Source organism: Rousettus aegyptiacus, unplaced genomic scaffold (genome assembly GCF_014176215.1).
Source record: "Rousettus aegyptiacus isolate mRouAeg1 unplaced genomic scaffold, mRouAeg1.p scaffold_m13_p_11, whole genome shotgun sequence".
Taxonomy (NCBI): domain Eukaryota; kingdom Metazoa; phylum Chordata; class Mammalia; order Chiroptera; family Pteropodidae; genus Rousettus; species Rousettus aegyptiacus.
This window is the reverse complement of record NW_023416286.1, coordinates 4,162,586-4,187,968: the sequence shown is the minus strand read 5'-3', so window position 1 is coordinate 4,187,968 and position 25,383 is coordinate 4,162,586. Positions and strand designations below refer to the sequence as shown.

Genomic DNA, 25,383 nt, shown 5'->3' with positions numbered 1-25,383 from the left:
ACTCTACAGCCTAGACACTTAACCACGGCATGACGGATCGTGACAGCTCACGTTCTGCCAGCACGTGCTGGGTGCTTTTATCTATATTTTGCTGAAGGAGGGGCTCAGGCCAAAGTTACCTTCCAAATCCTTTACCCCAGGGTCGGGATTTGCTCCTCGACCTGAGCGAGGGAGATCCACCATTCTTTCTGCCTTAGTGAGCCCTCTGTGCCTTAAAAGCCTTCGATAACAGGTATATAAATAAACACGAAAAATAAAGGTAAGTATACACGAGGCCACCCAGTAGTGCCATCACTAGTAATTCTGAGGCTGGTTCCAAGCGGACCAATAGCTGAAGTGCTAAGTTGTATCGTCTTGTGGGGATCGAGTGCCCTGATTTGACATGAGAAAAGTTCTAGGGACTTTCGCAGGGCAGGAAATCGCTGCCCACGACCGCACTGCCTGTCTCAAAGGACCATGAAAATGAACATGACAGAGAATGGTGGGTAGCGGTGGCGAAGCCATGAAGGGCTTTAAACGAATGTGTAAACAAGTCCTGATTGAAAGCTAACAAGGAATGGAGATAGGTTAGCGCTTTCATTTAAGGAAGGTTCGTTGGGCACCCGTTACGTGCGGATCACCATGCTAAATGCTGGAGTATGAGGTCATGAGGCAGGTTTCTGCCCCCATGGAATTTCTAGAAGGTAGGGGACACACAGGCGGACCGGTGGTTCTGTGATGGTAGTACAGTGAGGGTAGAAAGGGGGTGGCGTGGCAGAAGTCTGTTCGTGCTATCGGGGGAGCCAGAGGCAGGCACTGAAGTTGGTTGGCGTGTCAGGGGCGGCTTCCTGGAGGTGATGTTTGAGTGAGCTTGGGAAGGAAGTGGAGTTAATCAAAGGAGCCAGGCTTTTCGAGCTGAAGGAACAATGTATGTGCTCTGGGAGCCAACCGCAGGGGCCGTGGTTCGGTGCATCTGGAAGGAAGACATGTGAAGGACCGGGCAGGGGGAGGGGACAGGGAGAGGGACCGGGCGGCGTGAGGGATAGAAAACAGCGAGTCTCCGTGGGGGGGTCACGGGGGGAAGTTTGAACTTTACCATCACACCCGTGGGAACTCTCAAAAGATTTTTAAACCAGGAAGTGACATGATTGGATTTCAGTTTTGGGAAAAAAAAAAAAAAGCGTAGATGGGCTTTTTATAGAACCGTGAATTAACTTCACCGTTAGTTTCCATAATCTATGCAAATAACAAATGAGCTCCAACGTGCGTACTCACAGCCAGTTGAGCTGAGGCATTCGGGCACACATCTGCTTGGGCAGGGCTTCTAAGTAGTTATTAACCATAGACCTTTACGCAAAGAAGGCATTAATTAGAAACAAAATGACAAGCCACTTTAGAAGCAGTGTTTTTACTATTTCTACAAGGTGGAATCTTGCACGCTGAAATCGACATATAAGGATGAAGAATATTAACATAACTTCAAAATGGTCAAAGAAACTACGAATGCGTCGGTCAGACGCGTAACCTAGGAATGGACGTTATACGGTTTAATTTTATAAGCTGAAACAAAAATACATAGAAGGTGATCGTTTTGAAGTTCACGACCATTTTTCTCATGAACTTCAAATTTGCACTCATTCCCAGCATCATACATCCAAAGTTTCTCCTTAAGGGACACGTTAATCATTTATAATATTAAAAAGGTCACACCGGAAATAGCATTAGATCTAAGCAGTGACATAGGGGACATCTGGGGGAAGGAAAACAACTCACGAGCACATTTAATTTGTGACATCGTGGTCCCTTTTGACAAATGGAAAAATAATAGTGCTTTGTGATCAGCTGCAAAGGAACATAATAGTCCCCTGCTGATCAACCACTCCAAGCTCTTAATAAACAGTGACAACGTAATTGTGAAAATGGCTCTGTTGTAGGACAACAGTTTTGGAATTGCCAGTGACCCTCGCTGAGCAAAGGCACATTTTCCTCTGCTTAAAGTGTCATTTGAGGCTGAACTCCTGGGAGATTCTATCAGATTTAAATGTAGTTCGGAGAGAAAAGAAAACACTATCTTTGGTCAACCACTGCAAATAAAAATATGCCTTAGGAATAAATGAAATCATTCGGTAGGCTCCAGACATACTGTGAGCCCCAGCCAGGAAGTAACAGCAGTAACAGTGACTGGAAAGGTTTAGACTAACGAAAATCGCAGCGGGCTTGACTTTTCTAAAGCGTTGTTTGCAAACCGGTGTTAGACGTCGTTGTGACGCAGAGATGGATGTATTGGAAGGTAGGTAACTACTTACAGGAAAAACAAGGAATGTAATCCAGTAAATAACTGCTGGGAAATTCTGGTTATTGGGTTGTCATCTAGAATCCTGACAAAACAGATCACAAACAGTTCCACCGTGAGACACCTTTGTGAACTAAGACCAGCAGGGCCCTGCCTGCCCCTGGCACCTGTTACCCTCCTCCCTGCCCCCAGAGGACCTTGCCTTCTCCCCGCGACTCCAAACTCAGCCACGAGCGTGCAGATCCCCCTGGACGGGCCACTCCCTGAGGCCCCCTCGCCTTTGACTGCAGACAGAGCCGGGTTTTACCCTTCACCTCCGGACACTTGGGTCCCGCACGAGCTGCTTTTATTTATTTATGGGCCGAACATGGAATCCGTAAGCGCTTTGACCCAGTGCTCGGCTGAGTGAAGAGTGAACGAGGGAAGGTTCTGAGGGAATCGTGAATGCGTCTGTGGTATCAGTGTTTGTTTACATGGCGTATTTTACAGACCCGTCGGAGCTTTGGGGGAAACAGTGGAAATATTTATATAGTCAAATCACTGTTCTTAAGTATACACGGTATTTCCCAGAAAAAAAACTTAGACTGAGGGGACTATGCCTTCTCTCCTGTTGCATTTGAAGCCAGGTACCATTTCCTCTGGCTCCCAGAGGGCCCTGAGGGAAGGGTCTGGAGGAGAGTGTGACGCTGAGCACCTACTATGCGCCAGCGCCTTGGAGGTGACCCTACGTCTGTCATGAGAGTGGACCCTCGCAACATGGCTCTTAAGAAGGATGGGGCCGTAGTGGCAGAGGGGGAAAGCCACCTGCCGCGCCGCGCCTGAGGCCCTTAGTGAGCCACCCACAGCAATGGGAACAGCAGCACATAGAGAGCGTCCAACTGCCCTTTGCTCAGGCACCTGCCGTGACACCCCTTGGGTGGAGCTGCGGGCCCCGCCTGGAGGGTGGGGAGACGCCAGGAGCCACCATGAGTTCAGGCTTCTCTACGAACGCTCTCGAAGTCACACAGCCCTTAACTCGCTTACTTTCTAGGTCAGCAATTTCCCGCAGGGGACACTTGAGAGCGTCCGGAGACATTTTTGGTTGTCACAACTCTGGAGGCAACTGCTACTAGCACCTCGCGGGGTAGAGGCCACACATGCTGCTAAAGAAAATGCACGGGACATACTCCCCTCCCCCAGTCAGAGTTATCGGGGCCAAGCGCCAGAAGAGCTGAGGCGAGAAACCCGGCCACAGACACACGCAGGTGGGCCGGCTGGCTCGGCAAGCCCGGCGCCGGGCTGACAAGGCCACCTGAGGGGGATGGCACCGGTTTCTCTTCCCACGGCCACCGCTGGGTACGCCCTTATCTGAATGACTTGGGCGCAGTGCTCCAGGTTACGTGACGACCAGAAAAATAAGTATAGTGAACAAGACACATAGATGGAAATGGCGGGCATTGCTGTGCATCATTAAGACGGAGGTCTGGGAAAAGCCAGAGTACTCACAGCCAGGTTAGCTGGTGGAGGTCTTTGAATACTCCGGGTCTGAGGGCCGTAATGCAGTTGTGGTTCAGGTATCTGCGAACAGCGCGAATGAGTGAACTAGGCAAGCTCGAGACTCTCCGTTTCAGTCACATGGCATTCAAATAGGAGCCACTGCGATGGCCATGAAGGGGGGGGTGTCTGTTTCTGAAGGCGTTCTACAGAGGGGGACCCACGGAGCACCACGAGCCTAGAGCCAGGGGCAGGAAAGTGGCCCCAAATAGTATGTTGGGAGTTTATATTATGTTAGAGGATAGAGTAGAAGAAATATGGGGAATGAAATTTGCTTTTGGCCTTTTTCACACCCTTAGTTGACTAGTATTTTGAGCAAGTATGTAGGTAAGTTAGCACAGGTTAGAAAAAAATGCTAAAATAGTGTGGAAATGACCTACACTTAAGAAGACAGGGTTCAGGGAGCCTTTATGTCTGTCTCCTGGTGAAGCTAGGAATCCTTTACTAATTCTTTCAGCGAGGTAATGAATCTAAGTACTTGGTGATAACCTAGTCTTCCCATTTCTCTACAACCAAGTCAAGAGGATACCATTCTACCCTTTTGACCTTTACTTAAAATCGTACTCGGAATATAATTGTAAAGAAGTTACTCACAGTATTTGCAGATTATGTAATCCCCAAAATGCTTTCCTGGAAATGTGTCTGATACAATTATGCTGAAGAAATCTGGGAGGAATGAGACAGAAGAGTCACGTGATTACGTCTGCATGTTTCAGCCGGGTGTCGAACGTGCCCCCCACTTTCTTTACGTAAAGACCGGTTGTGCGTCTGGCTTACGGAGTCCCGATACTCCCGTGCATCGCCAGGGACAGATGGCTGTCCCTGTGGCACCTGTGCAGTGAGATTCGGGCATCTCTGACTCGTGCCCCTGAACTCTAGTGTGACGTGTGTGAGGAGGGGACCAGTCCCTCTCTGGGAACCAGAAGCAGAGTGGCCTTCCTGCTCTGACCCCAGGAGCGCTCTCCGTGAGAGGCTGGCCCACCTCTCAGCACCGAGGGTCACCCCTGCTCCTCGTCCCTCTTCATTCCATGCCCATGAAAGAAGCCGGGGGCGAGTCATATTCTTTTCGATGCTGAGATGCCAAGTGAGAAGCAAAAAGCCAGTTGGTGAGGCGCTCGAGGTCACCAGTGACCTGAGTGCTGGAACTGTGGCTAGTTCACCGATGTGGCACCAGGGCCATAATTTAACCTCTCCTGCAATTTAGCGATGCACAGGATTCAGGAAGAGCACCATTAGGGGTAGCTAAGCAAATCGCTTCCATTTCCTGCGCTCACTCTACACTGGGAGGTTAGCCTGGAGTTCACCTTTTCAAAGGCCATTAGGGACAGGAAATAGGCATGCTAAAAATAGTAACTAACGACTCCATAGTCTTTTAAATGACTTCCCTGTCTCTTAGCTGGATTTGATTCGGTTCCTAAAATATCGTACAGCACTCTTAATTGTTATGACACGTCTCTGCAAAACTACCGGTGAACACGTGCTCGGTGGGCGCCTGGCTGTACTCTGAATCTGGCTTCGCCACGATCACTCCCTGGCAAAGCCGCCCAGCCTTTGAAGCGTGAACGCGTTACAGGTGTGGCAGGATATCGACGCCCTCGGGCCTCTAGGCACCTGTGGAAAGCCGAGATCAGCTTCCGCTTATCAGCAAACTCGTCTTTCGCCCCAAGTGTTGAACGAATGTCATTTTCTCTGTGTGCCACCAGGCGGAAAAGGTTGGTACCACAGAGCGCGTGCATTACATCCGCGGTGATGCCCAGAGCATCCGTTCGAATCCTATAAAGTGGACGTGCAGCCCAGCGAGACCCGGTGCCATTCCAACCCCCAACCCTTGCGCCACGTGTGTGAGGAGACCCTTCACGTCCCGCATGGATTCTGCCGTGAATAGAATGAGCTCATACGCATCAGCATCTGTTTTAGCATTCTCGCGGCCTTGGAGTGATGGAATGCAAGTTAATACGATGCGTTTTGTTCTAACGGCAAACAAAACTAGAAAAGGAACGGGCATATTGAAGTCCGCCTTACATATAAGATTTACTACCTACCTCGCACTGCTTACATTTTCTTCAAGGCAACTAACTCAAGAGCACGATGCACATTTCACCCATGCGCTGTCAGTCTTGGACAGACGGGAGCGGTCATGAGTTGTGGATTTGACCTTGTGTTTTTGAGCTGCGTGACTCGCCTGATGTGTAGAGCTTACCTGCCTTCACTGCCAAGAGTTAAGACTCCACCTCCTTAAACAGTCAAGAGCCTCTGGTCTATTTAGTCGGCTTGCTGGCATCCCCGGAGAACTAGGGTCCCTGGTTCCTTGTCTCAGACTCAGGCCACTGAGTTTTAACTCGATCCTCTGGTATCTGCTCTCTGTTTTGCAGAAGAGCAGCTTGGAGAATGTGAGGGGAAATTTGGAAACGTGACAATTTGGCAAGTGGCAGCCTCTCTTTGTTCAGAGCTGAGACATGAGTCCATTGAATATACTTTACATCGAATGGCTTTTCTAAGAATAACTTTCTGGTTCATGAATTCCCGCTGTCTCAGCTGTCAGGACTTTTTAAGCAGAAACACCAGGAATTTATGTACCTGAAACTAAAGCAAATATATGCTTTAATGGCATGCTTTAACGGCTATTTTTAATGCAACATTGTGTATTCACGAGCCTTGAATCACGTGCTGTTGCCGTTGACTGCATTGATCGAGAACCCCATTTAACAGGAATTCCTCATTTATATAAGGTTTACGTTACAATGAGGAGGAGAATTGCTGTTAGTTTCTATGGTAGCCATGAGAAAGTAGAATAGTCAGTCTCATAAATCATATTTTCTTTCTCTTAAAGGTCACCTTAAACTTTTTTCGCCAAAGTTAGAGAGGCTTGCTATTTTAAAAGATTTTTCAAATGAACAAACCAATTAATACAAAAAGCACTCAGATAAGTTGAGCAACATTTATTCATCTGACAAATAAAACTTGATTTTGATTTCGGAATTTCTTTTTCCAGATGCCTGACTGACCTCAACTCCACGGTGATATACAGAGCATTTCAGACCAGAGACTCACTTAATGTTAAATTTGGTTATCTTTTGGATGTGTCCCAATAGAAATCAAGAATGCATACGTGCTTTATTAGCTCGAAACGATCTGAAACACATATGAAGGCATGCCTCCTCCCCGGTCGAACGGAATTAAGCCCAATTCTTTAGCCCAGCATGCGAAGGCCCTGCAGTCACAATTCATGACCTCTCCGGCACATGTCCACCGTTTCCCAAGGGCGCCCCTTCCCTTTAGGCAAACCGTCCTGGTCACGCTGTCCCCCATCCCCTCCAGAGTTCCTGTTTCTGTTGGTCTGCTCTCCCTGCTGAAGATCCAGCCCACGTTCTCTTTAGTCCTGCGTGTTAGTCCTACACATCATCCCTTTAACAAGTGCTCCTTGGTCCTCGTGTGTGTGTATCAACGTATGTGACTGTGAAGGGGTACACAAGAGTACCAGAAGGACTGTCCGACTCAGAAGAAGGGTATGGTGCTCAGTAAGGGGGTCTTCAAAATATGAGAACGAACGAGGGATTCACGAAAATGAAATCAAGGTTGAGAGACGAACCCAAGTCGTGATCAGAACTCAGTGAAGAAAACTGTGAGCAATGCAAATGTGTTCCTAGTTACGTTTCAGAAATAAGAAGACGTTAAGAGAAAGTCCAGACCTGCTCGATGGGACCTGTTTTATAACATCATGAAATACTGTGAAAATAGAAATTCTCAACTCCTGCGGGGTTCCTGTCTCTTCAGTCCAAGGAGATGACCTCAGGACCAAAGGGATTAAAACTGATACAGGGCAGGGGGGCAGATGCCCAAGATGGCAGAACGTGTCGCTTGAAATGAGTCAAAGCCCTCTGTTCTGGAAGATTTCTCCCAGAAACTGAGAGACGTGGAAGGGAGAACCCCGAGTCATGACCCGTTACCAAGGAATCTGGACGTAGGAAGAGCAGCTGGAAAATTAAAGATGGCAAATACGGTTTTGATTTTTCAAAACGGGAAGACGTATGCTTCACGGGCTCAAGTAGAGAGAGGCTCAGCCTTGGTGCCGGGTGAGAACGTAAGGCAGGCTATCGTGATCGTTCGTCGGCACCGCAAGGAGGAAGGGATCCTGGGAGTCGCAAGAAACGGGCAGCCAGACCAAGCCGATGCTCTTCTTTGAGAGACGGAGCAGACGGAAACTCGCGGCTGACGTTGCTTAGAGGTCAACCGGGCACTGACGGAGTGGACTGGGGATGTTTTCATGGACAATATAAAGAAAGATGCACATTATCTGAAGGGTGATGGCGAAGGGGCCTGGGGAGACAGTCTGGCACTGTTCTCTTCTGTGTCTCACTCCATGACCTGGGTAAAGATGGTTCACCTTATTTTCAGGTGGCAGACTACTGGGAGAAATGGTGAGTATGTTGGACGATCCAAAAAAGATCTTCAGTCAGATACGAAACGCTGGATCCGACAAGATGAAACCGAACATAGGGACACATTTAAGGACACAGTAAGGACGAGTGGCTCTCAGATGCCAAGTGCACAAGGGCAGGATGGAGAAGCCGCCACTTAGCGGTGACACATGCGGCCCGGGCTTAGGAACTTCGAGGAGTTAACTAGGAGTCGAGGGTACGAAGTAGCCCCGAGAAGAGCAAACGTAAGCCTAGGGCACGTGGGGTTTAGAAAGAAAGGTCACTGGCTTCTGCCTGCTCCGCCCTGGTCATGTTACCCATAGGGCAGAGTTGGGTGACCCGATGATGTACAGATTTGAAAACGGGACCTTCGGGGAAGAATTCACGGATCGGAGGCTGCTTAGAGAAGAGACCTGGAGGGAGCCGCAGCGTGATGGCCAGTTTGAAATACCTGAGGAGGTATGCAGACGACTGATGGGGGTGCCTCTCGGAAGGAGGGGGAGCCTTAGAGAAGCCCGGGGCAGCCGCGGAGTCCTGTGGTAGGGTGCGCTCATTAGCATATCGTGTGACTTCTTCGCCTCAGTGCCCTTTAGTCCCCTTCATGGTTTGGTTTTCTCCGCAGCCCTCACCGCTCTCCAGCACACTACGTATGTTTAAAACTTTATTGTCCCTCTCCCTCAGTTGGAAGCGAAGCTCCGCGAGGGGTGGGCTTGTCGTCGTATGCGTTGTTTCCTGCTGTAGCCTCAGTGCCTGGCACCTCCAAGGTATCGGTAAATATTTTTTTTGGAAAAATGCAGGAACATGGGGGTTTTGCCAGCTTTTACCCTCCTGCGGTCTGCTGCCCAGAGCTCTGGGTTGTCCATATAGTTTCTTCTTTCCCCTGACACCTTTTCCTGGGGATGGTTTGGGTTTTATACTTCAATTACTTGGGCTATTGTAATGCAGAATTGGGAAGAAGAGGGTAGCATAGAAGGACAGGAGGGGCAAGGGCTTGGTGGAGGCTGGGGGAGATTTTCCTGGAAGTTTGGGAGAGAGCAGACAGAGGAGCTGAGGAATGAGGAGAGGAGTCGGGAGGAGAGGAGACTAAGGGTGGACTGCTGAGCTTACGAGCTGCTCCAGGGTGTCTGGGTGATGCTTGTAAAGACCTTGAGCTGTTTTCAGTTTGGTTAAGGACGTCTGCATTGCTGGTGGCAATGCTGTGGGATGGGAGCACGTGGGCGAACTTCCCAAAACCATCGTCACAGGTCCGGCTTCGAGGCCAAGCGCTAAAACTTGTCATCTGGCTGACTGCGCCAACGAGCCCTCTCTTCCAAGGGTGCGTTTCCTCATTCCTGAAAGGGATCGAATGATGTCCGCCCTACTTCCCAGTCCCAGACTCTGAGGACCGAGCCCAGATGAGAACGCCAAACGTTGGAATGCTGTGTGGATTTTAAAAAGCAACATATATAGAACTAAGGAATTGTGGTTCCTCTCTGTACTGTCTATCCTTCGCATATGATAGATGCTTGGTGAATGTTTGTCGATGGGAGTCTTCTAATCTCTTTTCTCTGCATCTCTGGGAGAATCAAATCGTTTAAAAAGCATCAAATAGCAACTCGCGTCGGGAGAACCCCTGCCGGGTGAAGTCAGGCTATGGCGTACTGTACCTAAGTTTTCTTAGACGAAATAGAATTAAATATTTGCCTAGAGAAGTTTCCAGCTGATCTGGGCAATGAGGTTAATTCCTACATTTTTCACTAGAAAAGATTGGGGCCTGAATTGTCAAAATTAGTGCGTCCATATTCTGTCTCTCGGTGGGCTAGCAGATGCCACGAGAGATAAATATCAACATAGAACAAAGCTGTGGATTAGTGGTCCAAGAAAGGACGTGGCTGGAGTCTGATTTCAATTCTCTTTGCTTGATCCTCTGTGATCCCTCTGCCTCCCCAGAAGTCGGCTTCCTTCAGAGTAGATGGCAAAAGGTATAGAAGGCACTTCCGCATGGGGCAGGACAGGATGTGTTGGTAGAAGGTTCTATTAGATGCTAGAAGCATTTCTTTCTATCTCTGGTGTCTGGTTATTGTAAAAGAAACACAACCTTGGGCATCAGAAGATGCGGGCTCTGATCCTGGCTTTTCCACTACCTAGTTGTGGATACGGGGTAAATCATTTAACGTCGCAGACTTTAGTTCCCTCATGAACAATAAGAAGATTTTATTAGAAATTCGTAAAACGCCTCCGACTCTAGGTAATGGAAGTTAAGCAGCTAGCTACTCTAAAACACGAATCTTTTTTGTTCCTTTCTGCTAGTGTTGTTTTGTTTTATTTGTCCTCCCTTGAGCGTTATTCAGGCAGTGCAAGGACAAATTGATCCATAGAATCGACGAGTTGTGATGCTACGAATTTCCAGTGAGACCGGAAGTAGTACAGGTAGGGTTTCCTCTCTAGAGGAGCCTGGAAACCGAGAGCCAACGCATAGCTGCTCCCCCGTAACCATGACAATATGACCACACGCTCCAGGATGACATGAAGCTTCTGGCTGCAGATGGGATTTACAGAGGCTGTAATCAACCCCTGCAGGGTCACCTGCATTCACACAGGCTCTACCTCCCTTCAGTGACTTCCTTTCTGGAACAAGGGAGTCTGTACCCAAATTCGCAAACAACACATGCCTGTCGATGTATTCCAAACCAAGCGCATTTGTCCAGTATTGGCAAAGGATTTGATTATTTTCATCCCTGGATTTTAACCTATTTCACAGTTCCAGACACTTTCTCCTCCATGCTGAATGCTGAAGGACCAAACAGTAAGGCAACAGTCCCGCCGAGGGGCCCATCGACATGACCTTGCTAACTTTTAAATCTAGTCTAAAGAGCATCCTGGCAAGTGCCTCTCTCCACTGTCCTCGGGTGACCGAGCTCAGAGGGACTGACACCTGGTCACCGAACCCTTAAGAGGTTGCTATTATTAATTTCTTTGTCCGAGTAAGAGGTATCCCAGGCCACACCGATTAAAGTGTCCTCATTCCCTATCCACGGTAACTTCCCAAAGACTTCAAGATGAAGGATTTAGGAAGTTAGCGTCGTCCTCTCACAGTTGCTTGGTGACTGGGAATCAAAGCAAAGAGAGTTTCCATCTTGATACAGACGGTGGCAAAAGATAGTCCGTGCAAGTTGTGGTGGAGATGGACAGTCCATTCCTGTCCCCCATCACAGATGGCCTCAAGGGATCGTATGTCCCAGACCCTGGGTTTCTTTCTTGGACGATGCTGGAAGCATCTCGGCGCTTGACTTCTCACTGAGGACTGTTTCTCACTGCTAACTGTGCTCTGTTGATTAACATTTACTTTCCTCACAATTGCTAACATCACCGCTTTCACTAAGAGGCTGTTTGCCGCTGTCGTCCTGGGAGACAGTCTGTATCCTATCGTCACGTGTTTTAAATGACCCCGATCTTTCTCGTCAGTGTTTTTTGGTGCTAATACTCTCCCTGCAAGCCAAAAGGCGTACCTAGTGCCTCTGGATGTGCCGTGTCATTTCCCAAATGACCCGGAGGAAAAGCACGGAACTATGTATTTTCTTATCGATATGCTTCATCTCAACTCCAGCCTAACTCTGAAAAAAGTTCAGTTAAAACCGGTTCACTTTAAATTACAAAATGGAAAAATAATTTACTTTTCAATGCTTTATTCTCTAATGTTAATTATGTTTAGAAAAATAAGTTTAACAATAGTTAATCAACTTTATATTTCATCGTATCGTTAGATTGCAAGCATCTTAAACAAGACATCACAAGAATTTTCCCGTAAAAACACTCTTAATAGCTACTTACATTTTGTTAAGTTCTGTGTATTTGATGAAAACTCTATCTGGAAGACTGTGAATTTTGTTTTTCTTAAGAGACCTAAAACAACATGTAAAGCAGATTTTATTATGGATTTTATGACCAAGCAAAGTCTTCTCTAGAAGCTGTGTGCTTGGGAAAAGAATCTCCGATGAGCCTCCACGCCACTTAACGCACATCAAAAAGGGACTGTGGTAACAAGGACGTCTCAAGTGATAACGCAGACTCCACAGGGTACAATGAAAGCAGCTCACAAACGTGGGACCAGTGTCGCCAGCGAGCATGAAAGACGGGAGCGTCCACGGTGATCGCGCTCTGTCTCTCACTCTCTGGGCAATTTCACAAAACGCAGCAAGCAAAACCAAAAAAACAACAAAGATCCCAACTTGCTCACGAATGCCTGATTTATGATATGACAGCAAATTCCGGAGGCCCTCGAAACCTTATGCACAGTACACAAACACTGGGTTACTATGGGTCTCTTCACGGATCTTCTGTATGTTTTTAGGCTCAAATAACCGCTATTGAAAAGGAGCTAGAATAAGTGAATGTGCTCCTTTTTTTTTTTTTTCATTTAGATTTTTAATTATATAATACCGGCATGTTAGCAACAATGCGTAAATCAGAAAGCAATTGAAAACCAGAGCTGCAGACCACAGGCATTGGCGAACTAAAGGGAAACCCGGCTAATGTAACTAAGTTTAAGAAGCATGCAGAATTCTCTGGTGGCTGGTGGTTTTTAAAAGAGAGTTTCTTATTATTTCTTAATAATAACATAAACATAGAGCAGAACAAAGAGAGATGGGAATAGGTTACGTGCTTTTCGCGTGACTCTAAGGGCAAATGTGCTCGAGATCTGCAGTGTACTCACAGTAACGTCACGTTGCTAGAAACGGAGGGCACAGACGTCAAGCCAGCGTGTACACACTCCAGCTCCGTCTCTTTGCAGTCACAGCGTTGAGGATAGTGGTTTAGAACTGGGGGCGAAGGAAGGGCAGAAAGTGCAAGATGTCACTGGGCGAAAAAATACTCGAATTAGGATTTTATCTCCAATAACTGACGTGGTTGTCTTTTCTCTGAATGTGTAACATGTACATGTTGATATTGAACTGATTCGGGCCCGTGATAAAAGCAAATGAGAATTCTCTGCTAGTCAGACACAGACTAATGTGGTGTTCGTCATCTCAGTTCTGGCTTCCGGTGGTCATTTCAGAGGCGTTTAACAAGTGGTTAGAAAGAAACCACAGGAAGATTTGAATAACGAAAGCGAACAGTGAAGCAAGATTGAGTGTCTCCTTAATGAGAAACAGTATGATTGAGCAACTCTTTAGCGGATATAATTGAGTCAATTCAATTGAGTCGAACGGCACAGTGAGATTGCTCAGTAAATGCCTGTTGATTAACATTGAATTCTGTTCTTTTCCCTTTTCAACCATCTGCTAGAGCTGGGAGAGGGACTGGATGCAGGTTCTGCCGGAGCCGCCACTGCGCCTTATTAAAGCCGACCAGGTCGCATGCGCTCTCGTTCCGGTTCTCGGTTCTCATTGACCGTGAAGTCGAAGTGGGAGGCAAAAGCGACGCGGAGGCCACACGGCTGAGGAAACCAAAGATCCACCTATCTCGGAAGCGTCCCGCAGGGGAAACAGGCTTCGGAACTGACTCGCGGACCTTCATAATGATGGAGCTAACAGCATACAAAGGAGTGAGAAATCTATGGTGAAACCAGGTGAGGGGGGCCCAGGGGACAGACGCACGTGTGCGTGCGTGTGTATGCGTGCGTGTGTGTGCATGTGTGCATGTACGTGTGTGCGCGTGTGCGAGTATGTGCACATGTGCGTGCGCGTGTGTGCATGTCCACGTGTGTACATGTGTGCATGTGTGTGTGTGTGCACGTGCGTGTGCGCGCACGTGCATGTGTGTACATGTGCACTGCGAGCATGTGCGTGTGTGTGCATGCATGTGTGTACATGTGCACGTGTGTGCATGTATGTGTGTGTGTGAGTGCGTGTGCGTGCGTGCATGCATGTGTGTGCGTGTGCGTGCGTGAGTGCGTGCGTGCGTGTGGTGGTTCGAGGATCGCTATGAAGCATTTGATTCTGCTCCTGATCCCACGGATATTAGTTTGATGGACCTAAGGAAACGAGAGTCATTTCCCACTGTCCAGCTTTATCATTCTTTATTTAACTCTATCAGTCCTTTCTAATCGCTCCGCTTCTTTTTCCTCACTTTTATCCAAACTTGCTTTTCAGAACCAGTTTCACTGACTCTTCGTAAACTCAGCAAACTTGTGTTGAGTACCCGCTTAATTCAAAAGATGCATTCTGATGTGTCAAGTTTCGGGAAATAGTCCATGTCATTTATATGTTTATGCTCATTAGCGCAACAGGTCAGCTCCAGAATGTTTATATCTCAACGTCCGTTGACACTGAGAATAGCAGTTGCATTGCTGGACTGAAAGCGTGTGGTTGGACACTCTTATTTACCAATAAAAGAATCCCGTAGAATCCAAGCTGGGCCTGTTGTCTAAGCCAGAAACGGGAGCAGGACCCCCACTTGCAAGCCGGTCTTGCCCCAGGCTCCGTGGGATCTTCTGAAATGCCTCTTGCGTCTCCCCCTACCTTACTCTTCCCAGGGGTGCTAGTTAACAGTAACTCGTTAGTACTAACGGAGCTTCGGTCTGCACTGCAAGAAACGTCATAACCAGTGTCTCTGCCACCGTTCTTCCTCCTCAACCCCGGCGAGGGGGGCACTTGGGTCGGGTCATTCTCCGCTGCGGGGCTGCCCTGTGCACTGGTGTTCGGGAGTGTCCCAGGCCTCTGCCCACGAGACGCCGGGAGTGACCCCGAGGTTCTGGGGGCTGCCCTGTGCACTGGTGTTCGGGAGTGTCCCAGGCCTCTGCCCACGAGACGCCGGGAGTGACCCAGAGGTTCTGGGGGGAAGTGTTGCCCGAGGCGGAGAAGCACAGTTCTCGTCCAGTCTCCACAGTTCTGCTGGGAGCATCGTCCTCACAAACACTTATCCTGTGCGTCTTCCTCTTCATTAAAGGAAAAGAAGCTCCCAGCTTTGGCCAGTGTGTGGCAGTGTGTGGCTCAGAAAGATTGTATCGTAACTTTCAGTGATATTGATTCTCAATTTTTAATTTACTCTAACTTTTACATATGATACATTCGTGTATCATAAAGTATATAAAAAGCATAGTATACTGTTAGTGTAACATTTAATGCATACGCATAATTGTATACACATACTAATGTATGCATTTAATTGTACACACGCCTACATAATTATGTCTATATGTGTACATATATTATGTATATTATATGTAATATCACATGTTATCACACACACATATGTAACATGTGTGTGCAGAGACATGATTCTACCTACAGGATACAGGTCAAACTCCAAAGTGTGCACCCCGAGCCCTTCATGGGCAGCCCCCCTTCCAGGTCCGGCCCCGCACCCCTCCCCCATGCGCGCGGCACCACCGCGAAGGCTCCGAGGAGCGCGCCCCGCACCTTCCTACCCCCGCGTTTTGCCGATCTTGCTCCTCTGCTCATCCCATTGCCTTTTACCCGTCCCTCCGCCCAAGGACTTCCAAGTTCATCTCAATGTCGTCCTCTCTGTGGGCCTTTTCCCTCCCGAGGCAGAACCGTTATTCCTTCCAGCGGGTTTCCGCGTTCCCTTCTGCAAACCCCATTCCTCCAATTCAGCACTAATACTATATCCTTCCTGCTTCTACAAGGACCTGTCTTTCCAGCCAGGATGTGAGGTACCTGTGGGCGGGGCCACATCCTGTCCATCATCGGACTGTCAGTGCCTAACACAGGGGCTGCAGAGTAGTTGGTGACCAATATGCTCATTGAAGAAAGCAATTAAAAGAAATACGATCCTCATTTTTCTACAATTATTCACTCCCTATGTATTCTTGCAATCAGAGGCTGACACATGAAATGAACATGAATGGAGCGTGTCATGTTTTTTTTTTGTCTTTTTAGTCCCAGGCAGGCGGGCAGTAGACCAGTTGACCACCGCAATTCTTTGACCCGAAATGGAAACCTAAAGGGCCCTGATCACACTCCCCACGTAAATCCATGCACCACAACAGGGTGCCCACGAGCCGATCCCGAGACTTTGAACCCACGCCACTTACAGCACTCCTGTGCGAATGCCGCTTTATCAGCATTTCCATGGATTGTGCCAAATATAGTCGCCCATCCACTAGTGTCCCCTGCGAAATGGTGATGAATATGTGTCAGTTATGCTATAAATCAAATATCAAAGCACAAAACAAAAGCCTAAAAGTTTGGTAATGAAATAGGCTAAGAAACGGGTTTAAGTAATCGAGGACATCAACGGTAAGGGAGAACAAGGAGGCAGACTTCTAGAGTTTCCCCCTTCTCTGCAATTACAAACGCTTCGAATGTATGTATCATAAAACCTATAATGGAAATAGATGCTAATTTTACATACATCTTAAAAAATATCACCTATTTCTAATGCCGACGTTTGAAAGTTTGATCTTAATGTTTGGGTCCTCAGAAGAAGATATCATCTAAATTTTATTTCGTCATATTCATACTGCTGCATATGTATGTGAAGACACATACTCGATGTAACGAGTTCTGATAGGATTTATGTCCCCTGCCCTTTCCAATAAACCAAAACGAAGTCCCTTTTAATAAAGGCTACCTAGTCCTGTTGAGAGAAATAATCTTTTCTTGATTTGTCAGAGGATATGGTCTGCTCATTTGCCAAGATCCTTTCTCTTTTTTTGGCGACAAAATAATATTATTTTTAAAAAGGAGGCCTGATTTTGAAGCATCCTCACTTTAGCATGTGCTATTAACGCGGTAAGATATGCAATATAATGTATAATACTGACGTTCACACAAATAGAAAAATCAATTCGAATGGCCGTCCACAGGTCTCTTTGAACCCACGCAGTGAAGAGGAAAGGCCAAGGATTTGAGTGGCTTTGCACTGGCATCCAGAGAGACGCCCCGTCACTGGACGTGGACTGAGCATCTGCTCTGTCCTCTACCGTTCTGGGCTCTGGGACATGAAAACAAGATGCAGACAGGACTTCTTCGTGAGGAGCCCGCGTCCAGCGAGAGAAAGACGGTGAAAAGGCAAGGCGGTCCGTAGTACAGTCGCACGAGTACGCCAGGGCGCTACGGCGACAGAGAAAGGGTGCTCGTCCCTGACTGGCGATGGAGCTTCCGCGTGGGGAAGCCCGCCCAGGGCGGCCGAGCGTCTCAGGTGAGGGGGGGGACGCCTCGGCCACATGCTAAGGGACGAGTAGGAGGGGTTGGCGGGAGGCGAGGCCACGTGTCCCAGCAGAGGGAAGCGTGCGTGAGACCAGGGCGCAGAGCGGATTCCGAGGACAGACGCCGAGCATCTCTGCCAGGACTTGGCTGCGTCGCCGTAATCGCTAGCTGGGCGGTGCCAAGGAGCAGTCATTTTGCGTGGTGGAAAACATACAGGAGCCTTTCAGGTTCGGGAGATCTGGGTTCTGGTATCTACTCTGGGACTAACTGTGCATGTCAACCTCTCCAGGTTAAATTAAGTAATGTATACAGTCTCAGTCTACAGACCGGAAATGGCCTTGGAAGACCCTTTCTGATCTGTCCTCCGCTTCCTTCTTTACCCCTCTATATTCTCGGTCACTCTGGTCAAGCCACAGTGGCCTTTCTGTCCCACAAACATGTTGTCTCTCTTCCTTCGGCCTCAGGGCCTTTGCACTTGCTGCGTCCTTACCTAGAACTCCGTTCCTCCAGAATATTTCGTGGTTTCTCTCCTCTCATTTCATCCTCGATTCAAATGTCATCCTCTCACAGAGGTCTTCCCTGGTTATGTCTTTAAAGCAACCCTTCCAACAAAGTCACTTTCTATCTCATTTATGGACGAGCTTATTGTCCTCCTCCTCCTCATTCACATGGCCCACGTGAACTTCACGAGGGGACGACTCTTGTCTCCCTTTAACCTCCTGGGTCCTGGTGATTTCGAGAGCACCTGGCACACAGTAGACACTCGATCTAGGTCTGTCAAATCAATTAATTCTCTAGGCGGGCCTTTCTCAGGAAGCCATTTAGAATTAGAATATGGGTCTCTAAGTAGAATTTAAAACACAGTTTCAACTTTTATCAAATGTAACACTTTATGATACTGTATTTCTGTTTTCAGCAACCTCTATGTATGAAATATTCAGGTAATTATCACAAACAAATCGGGGAGTGATTATTTGTAGTCTAAAAGGATTCCCTAGAGAATACCAAGCCATCTCTTGGTTCATGACAATTATCCGAGCCACCTGCAGCTTTGGGGGGTTCACGAGGTGGAGCCCACAGGTGGGGGTGGGGGGGAGGCTCACCGCAGTTCTCCTCGTCGGCACCGTTCCCACAATCATCCACGCCGTCACAGTGAAAAGCCCGTGGTAAGCACATGGTCAGGTTCCCACAGGGGAAATATCCTTTCGGGCACAGAGGAGGGACTGTACTGCCTTCCGCCAGTGAGAAATCTGCGTGAAAGGGGACAAAAATCTCGTCTAATAGCAAGAAGGAGTCAATATGGCCAAACCGTGTTCGCGTTATCCCATTTAATTTTCACAAGAGCCCTATGAGGTGAATTGGTCTGGTATTATTCTTAGCACACGACTTCTATGAATAGTATTCTTAATTACAACAGTTTCAACGGTCGCGATCATACCTGACACCAGCAAAACCAAGAAAGGAATCGAAGCTCAATTTGAATTCACTACAGGAAGGCAATGGTAAATAAGACCAAAGCAATTATCCTACTTTTGTAGAAAATCAAAGACTTGCCTATTCCTGGAACAGAAAGGCAAGACCATGAGCTCACAGGAGCAAATTGGTGAATTTATTTACTTATTAACCTTTTTCAAGAAAGATTTGAGGTGGCTTAAAATAATACACACACATACACACACACACACGTTATATATAACAGCTTAAGTGTGAATTAGAGAGAAATCCAGAACCACGCCTGAATAAGGAGTGATAATAGTAAATACCAATATCTCATTGAGCTAACTCTGTGCCAGGCAGTTGGCACACCCGTTTATCTGTTACTCCTGAGACAAGTCTATGTATAGGTGGTTTTATACTTTATGTTTGAGGGGTGAATGCAGTCATCCATCTGGAAAGTCACAAAGGTCAGATCTGAGTCATCCCTCTGACCCCTGTGCTGTGAGGTTATCAGCTGAATCAGGAACTTGCATTCGAAGGAGCATAAATCTCCTACGAAAACCAATAAAAAATAGCCTTCTCAACATGAGAAAATGAATGAGAGTTGAATAAGCGGGTTGAAAGAGGGAACGCAGAAAGGTAAGATAATTGACATTTACAAAGTTACTATATCTGGGGATAAGATGACCAAAAAGTTCCAGAAATTTATATATGAGAGACATCCTTTCCATTTTGAAAGAGTGCTTCCCAGAAAATAAAGAGACGTGTTCTTTGTAAATACTCTAGGAAAATGGTGGAAGTCACGTATGTTTTAAGAAGGGGTGCAGCACAAAAAAGTCACAGAAATAGACTCAGGCATGGCTACAATTCATTATGACTCGTCTAAGGGAGCAAAGGGTGTTGGCAAAGCGTCCTTCTCCATGCCACCGAAGGCTGGCATCGTGGCCAGGCGTGCCCTTGGGCCGGTGCCCCGACGCTTTCTAATTAGCAGAAGGATGGAGAGCGAACCTCTGTGAAGCATCGTGTACTCTGCGTGGGCGCCTCCTCATTATCCCACTTGCTGGCGGCTCTTGTGGTTGGCGTTATAACCTCCGGGTGAAGATGGGGACATGGAGACGGAGACTGTGAACACACGTCCGTCCGCTCCGGTTCTCGGGAAAACGCCCTGTGAGAGCCAGGCCCCCAAGTACAGCCGTCTTGAAGCCAGATGTCCCTCCGAACCAGGCGGGGCACTGGGTTCTCCTGAAGCAGGTGAAGCCTGCCAGCCTTCGTCATTCGACAAACAACGCCATCTGTTTTGGGGGCAGGAGTTTGAATGTAGGCACTAAAGCTACCTGTGAGTTATAGTGCCTGTTAGGCTTTTGATGATGCCGTGAGAGGATGAGTGGAGAACTGGATTATCTGCGCTTTAGTCTTTTTGTCAAGTTCCAACAAACACATAAAAGAGAGGAGCCCGGACCCCTCTTGGGGACAGCAGGAGGTAACAGCGCACACTCTCCTGGAAGCTGCTGGGCCTTCCCTGAGCGGGGACGATGGCCCTCAGAAGTTTTTCTAACCTCTGGATTTTTGTTTTTACAAAAGCAAGATACATTTTCTCCGCTATTGCTGCAGTGGTAGATGAATGATCTACTGTCAACAACCAGGCGGAGGACCAGTTGGGCCTGACTATTTTAGGAAAACTCTCTCTGCCACGTGGCTCTGGGGGTTGACTTGTGACGTCTCTTCACAGTGAGTCATAGATTTTTAAATCTCTTAACTTCTCGTAACGATTTCTGTGGAAGGTAGATTTATGAAAACTAGTAGTCTTCCTGTGTTCAGAACATGAGTAAGAGTCAATATATCTTAGTGTAGCACTGACATTTTTAAGACAGTAGTAACTCACACTTAGAAATAAATTTACTCTCACAGTCCAGCACACAAACACACACGGACTGAAAACAAGGCTCCTTGAAACATTACTTGCCTTTTGCTCTGTGTGATGTACCCTGATCATGGCTATTTTATCTTATTCTCTTAAGAAGGGATCGCGAGTCACTAAGTTGATCTCATGAGCCATCCGCTAACAGGGTGTGACCCGATATTTATGGTTTCGCTCATATGTGGGATATGAAATAAAAAGCAAAAAATGAACAAACAAACAAAAAAAACTCATAGACACAGACAACAGTATGGCAGTTACCAGAGGGAAAGGGGGTGGGGGGTTGGTAGAAGTGGGTAAAGGGGGTCAAATCTATGGTGACAGAAGACGACTCGACTTGGGGCGGTGAACACACAATGCGGTATACAGATCCCGTGTCATACAACCGTACACCCGAAACCCGAGGAATCTCATTAACCAATGTCATCCCAATAAATTTAATAACAATTTAAAAAGCGAAATAAAAAATACAGCTGTTCATTAGTGATGTCGCGTTCCGGAGACCATCACACCTGCCCGGGCCGGCACTCTCTTGGCCACTCGCTAACTGTGTGACTTCAAGCAAGCGACGCGGCCTCTTTAAGCGTGAGTTTTCTCATATTTAAATAGTTACTGTCGATATCCCCATCATGGGCGTGCTTTGCGAGCGAGACATGCTAGTGCTTGAAGGGTGCCCGGCCCACGGCGAGCCTTCGGGTACCGTCGGCTGACGGGCGATTTCGACACGAGGTAAGAAAACGGGGCTGGGAAAAGGAGGCTCTGATGCCGAGTGGAAGCTCGCCGTGCCTTTTTTGTGTGACTTCTTTTATTTTTTAAATTATTTCTTATTATTTGTGCCTATAGTACCTGGTCTTCCTAGTCTCCCGTCCAAGTACTAACCAGGCCCAACCTTGCTCTGCTTCCGAGATCAGATGGGATCGGGCTCGTTCAGGGTGGCATGGCCGTAGACCCTGGACCATAGCTCCACTGGGTTTTTATGTGACTTCTTTTAAAGAAAAAATAGGGACTTTAACAAAGCTTTCCCGACTCCTTCTTAGTGTTCTATTTTAAAAGCCATATAACGTATGTGGTTTATATCTTACGCATCCTCGAATCTCTTTCGAAAGTGCATGAGGGGTTGTACATGATAACTAAGCAATGAAAATGTCCTTACGGCCTATACGATATTAATATTGTTCTATTAATGATCTAGAAGAAGTGATAAGACATTCGATTAAAGACCATTTCGAAGCAGGAAGCTGAGGCTGGGTTATCACGGAGCCAACCTCGACCTCTTCGAGGGCTGCGCCCAGCTAAACGCCACTTCACAGAGACTCACCTCGAGGGAGACAAGCTAGCACCCGTCACAGACGAGGTCGAGGTAATCTCCTTTTCTGGGGATGGGGCGAAGGCTGACCACATGCAAACAGAACCGATTGATGGACTGCATTCCTCATCGTTCCCCATCTTTCATCCGAGGATCTCCCCAAACACATCTCAAGGTATCGATTTGACGTAGAAGGGAAATAAATAAACGAAACCCATCCCCTACTCCCGGCTCTTCGCATCCCTTATTGTCTGACTTAGTCCCTGGTGCTTGCTTCCTGCTCAGCGATTGGTTTTAAATGAACGAAGCCGCGAGCAGGTCATTTAGAGATAAAAGAGGAACAGAAGAATGAGCCCCCTTCAAGGTGCAGACTCCCCAGAGTGGCGGCCTCACATTTTTATTGAGACAAAATATTGCTTGGTCTTCATTTATCATCCCGTTCTGTCATTACACAATTTTCAAAATAATTAAGAATCCCTGCTGCACTTGGTACACACCAGAGAAGAATCGACCGAGGAAAACTTGTGCTGTCGCTGTTTTTCCCGCGGTCTGTGGACGTGGAAGGGGCTGTTTCCATGGAGACCTGGGGCATGGCCTCTGCGGGGCGCCCGCGGGTCACACAGCCCGGCGCGGGCGGAGACGAGACAGGGCTCGCTCCGTCGTCGGCCTCCTCACTCTGGTCGCCATCGGGCCGCGTCCGTGCGAGGGGCCTTTGAATGGCTCGAGGGCCGCAGGGCGCCTTGGGACGGCTGCCTAAGGGCGCCCCTCGCTGCCCACCGGCGTCTCCATTGCGTTTCTGGCATCTTCTGGAGCCCGAGCGTGGAAACCCTAGGAGACGCGCGCGCCCCTCTTCTCGGCCAGTGCGGGGCCCTCGTCCCTGCGGCCCGCTCCAGCAGGGACCGAGCCCCCGGGGGGACTCGGGGTCCCGTTCCGTGCGCGCCTCTGCGCCACCTCCTTCCCACTTCGGACATTACCGCCTTGACTGGATTTCGGTCAGCCACCACTTTCTGTCCTGTTCTTCCGGGACGAAGCAACCACCTTAGGCTCTCTCTCGGGGTCCTACTCGCAGACTTTCTGCGGAAACCAACACCCCATCTTCCTCGCCAGACCAGGGCCTCACGTTTGAACAGACCCGTGAGAGGGGGCTGGGCGATGATGCCTAATTTTTGGAACAATATGTGTTGGTTTGAACTGAGAAGAAAAAAGAGAATTTCAAACTGTTGACATCGCCATCACAGGGCTGGATTTCGGCCCACGTGCCCTCGGCCGGGTGCCATCACCTGGGTCGTGAACCCGATGCCATGGTCCTCATGGTTCTGAGGTCTACAGGTACAAGGACACCTCCCCAAAACACCTCTTCTACTGACCAGTAGCCCACTTACATTCACCTGTAGGGATGCATTCTTTGGGGTTAAAACCTTTTCTTTCAGTATGTAAATACCTATCTCTGCACTGCGCTGGGCTTGAGAGACTCTCTTCGAAAACCTGCTGGAGCACAGTGAGCTCTGGGAGCGAACACTCTGGTGGGTAAAGGAAGAGTGTGGCAAGGGTGACAGAGAAGGGGACAGGTGGAGCCCGATGGGGCCTCAGCTGGGGACATGCGGGGAGGAAGGCAGGCGGCGACCTCTGCCTGTCTGTCTCTGTCTCTGTCTCTCATCTTTCCTCTCTGATTTGTTGACTGCTCCACCTCAAGGGACTTTCACTGGCTCTTCTTTCTCTTGGTGGCAGATTTACCCACATCCACGTGGCTGGGCAGGAGGCACCTCTCACGAGAGCGGGCGCCGCTCACGTCAACCGCTGGTGCTGAGCCGTGTGGAAGCCGCCCAGCCCTCGGCCGAGGCCCTGGCTGCTTCCCCCACAATGCGCAGAGGGCGAAGGGTCCTCTTCCTGCGCACGGGGCGGCCCTCCGTCTGTTCTGTCGTACTCCATTTAACCTCATCTCCTCAGATTCCCTCTCCATTAATTATTTCCTTTATCTCCAATGTTTTCAATATCCCTGTATTTCCCCTGGTTTTTCCATTAACTTTAACCTTATTCAGTCTTCGAAACAAACAAACAAACTGAGCAACCAGCCAACCAACCCACCAATCAACACAAGTCCTATATATCCACGCCAGACCTGAAGCATACTTCTCCCTTCGAAATTAAATTTCTCAGAAAAAAACCATACAAGCCGATATCTGCATTCCTTACCACTCTTTCTCTCTCCGACCCCACAGCATTTGGTCTGGCCTCGCGGCTCTGCTGACATCCTTCCCACCAGAAGCATCAACATCCTCTGGTCGCTGAATACGAAAGGCACTTTCCAGTCTTCACTCTACTTAGTTCTCTGAACCGTCCACACAACTAAGCACAGTCGCCAGGTTGACGCCTTTTGTGCTGTGGCTTTGTGATACCTCCCTGCTCAGGTCTCCCTCCTCCTTCCCTCCCACCCCCTCCTTACCCCCTCGGGGCGTTGGCTCCTAAATGTCACCCATACACATAAGGTCGGAAGTTTCTCAGACCAACTGGGTCAATTAAAGAGTTTAAAGGAACCTGCAAAAAGTTTCTCTAACCCGCAAAAAGTTTTTTTAGTTTGTCAAATAAGAACATTAAAAAGTTCTAAATGATCACGTATTATCATAAGGACTTGTTAGAAAAAAAAAAAGAGTATTTAAGTGCTAAAACTTAGAGAGAACATATCAGTGAAGAAAAGACTGTACTTTGAAAGGAACGCATTTAGAAAAACTCCTTGCATCATTTATGCTCTGGGCTGAGGAGACTTTCCTGGCTCACAGTGGCGGTCTGGGACACGGTGTTTGGAACTGGGTGTGAGACAGTTGGATCTGGCATTTGTTAGGGACATTAGCCCTCCGTTCTGTAACTCCTAAGTATTTTCTCCCAACTTGTCTTTAACTTTGCTTATAACGGGGGGGGGGGGGCGGGTGGGAGGAGGAAGGGGGCGGGTTCCAGGAGTGGGTGGAATGATCAGATTCTGACCATAAAATGACGAAAACTAAAAATAGGAGGTAGCTTACTGGATTCAATCAGGGGTATCTATAAAACCCCAGCGAGTATAGGACACTCGATGTGAATTTCCGAAGGCTCCACCCTCGAGACTGGGGACAGGACGGCAGTGCCGCTGTCACCGCCTCTGTTCAACACGTGCTGGAGGATTTAGCGCACAGTGAGGCAAGGCAAGTCGATCGACGTCGCGTCGGAAGAGAAGACACGAAACCTCCATCGTTCATGAATGATCGCGAACATACAACATTTAAAACAAGAAATGGTCGGCATTAGCGAGCTTAGGAACGTTTCCGTAAAAATCGAGTTAATTTCTACATGTCAGCGACAAATCATTAGAAAATGAAATGTTTAATAGACTACATATGTTTTCCTCCAGCATCAACAGTGTCCTATATTGAGGA

At 48.1% G+C, this 25,383-nt stretch overlaps 1 protein-coding gene and 1 pseudogene across 1 annotated transcript in view; both read right to left on the bottom strand.

Moving 5' to 3' along the window:
- The window catches only part of RXFP2 (relaxin family peptide receptor 2), a 42,908-nt gene extending 18,606 nt beyond the window's left edge, over positions 1-24,302 (bottom strand). Inside the window, exons 1-9 of the mRNA XM_036228421.1 lie at positions 24,170-24,302; positions 18,419-18,565; positions 16,199-16,276; positions 12,917-13,022; positions 12,034-12,105; positions 4,400-4,471; positions 3,758-3,829; positions 2,286-2,357; positions 1,255-1,326 (exon numbers count right to left, since the gene is read on the bottom strand). Of these exons, the coding sequence (XP_036084314.1) occupies positions 1,255-1,326; positions 2,286-2,357; positions 3,758-3,829; positions 4,400-4,471; positions 12,034-12,105; positions 12,917-13,022; positions 16,199-16,276; positions 18,419-18,565; positions 24,170-24,251 (773 nt within the window). The 5' untranslated portion in view covers positions 24,252-24,302. The remainder of the gene's footprint in view (positions 1-1,254; positions 1,327-2,285; positions 2,358-3,757; positions 3,830-4,399; positions 4,472-12,033; positions 12,106-12,916; positions 13,023-16,198; positions 16,277-18,418; positions 18,566-24,169) is intronic.
- On the bottom strand, positions 21,505-21,619 carry LOC118609805 (annotated as a pseudogene).
- Positions 24,303-25,383: the final 1,081 nt, after the last annotated feature.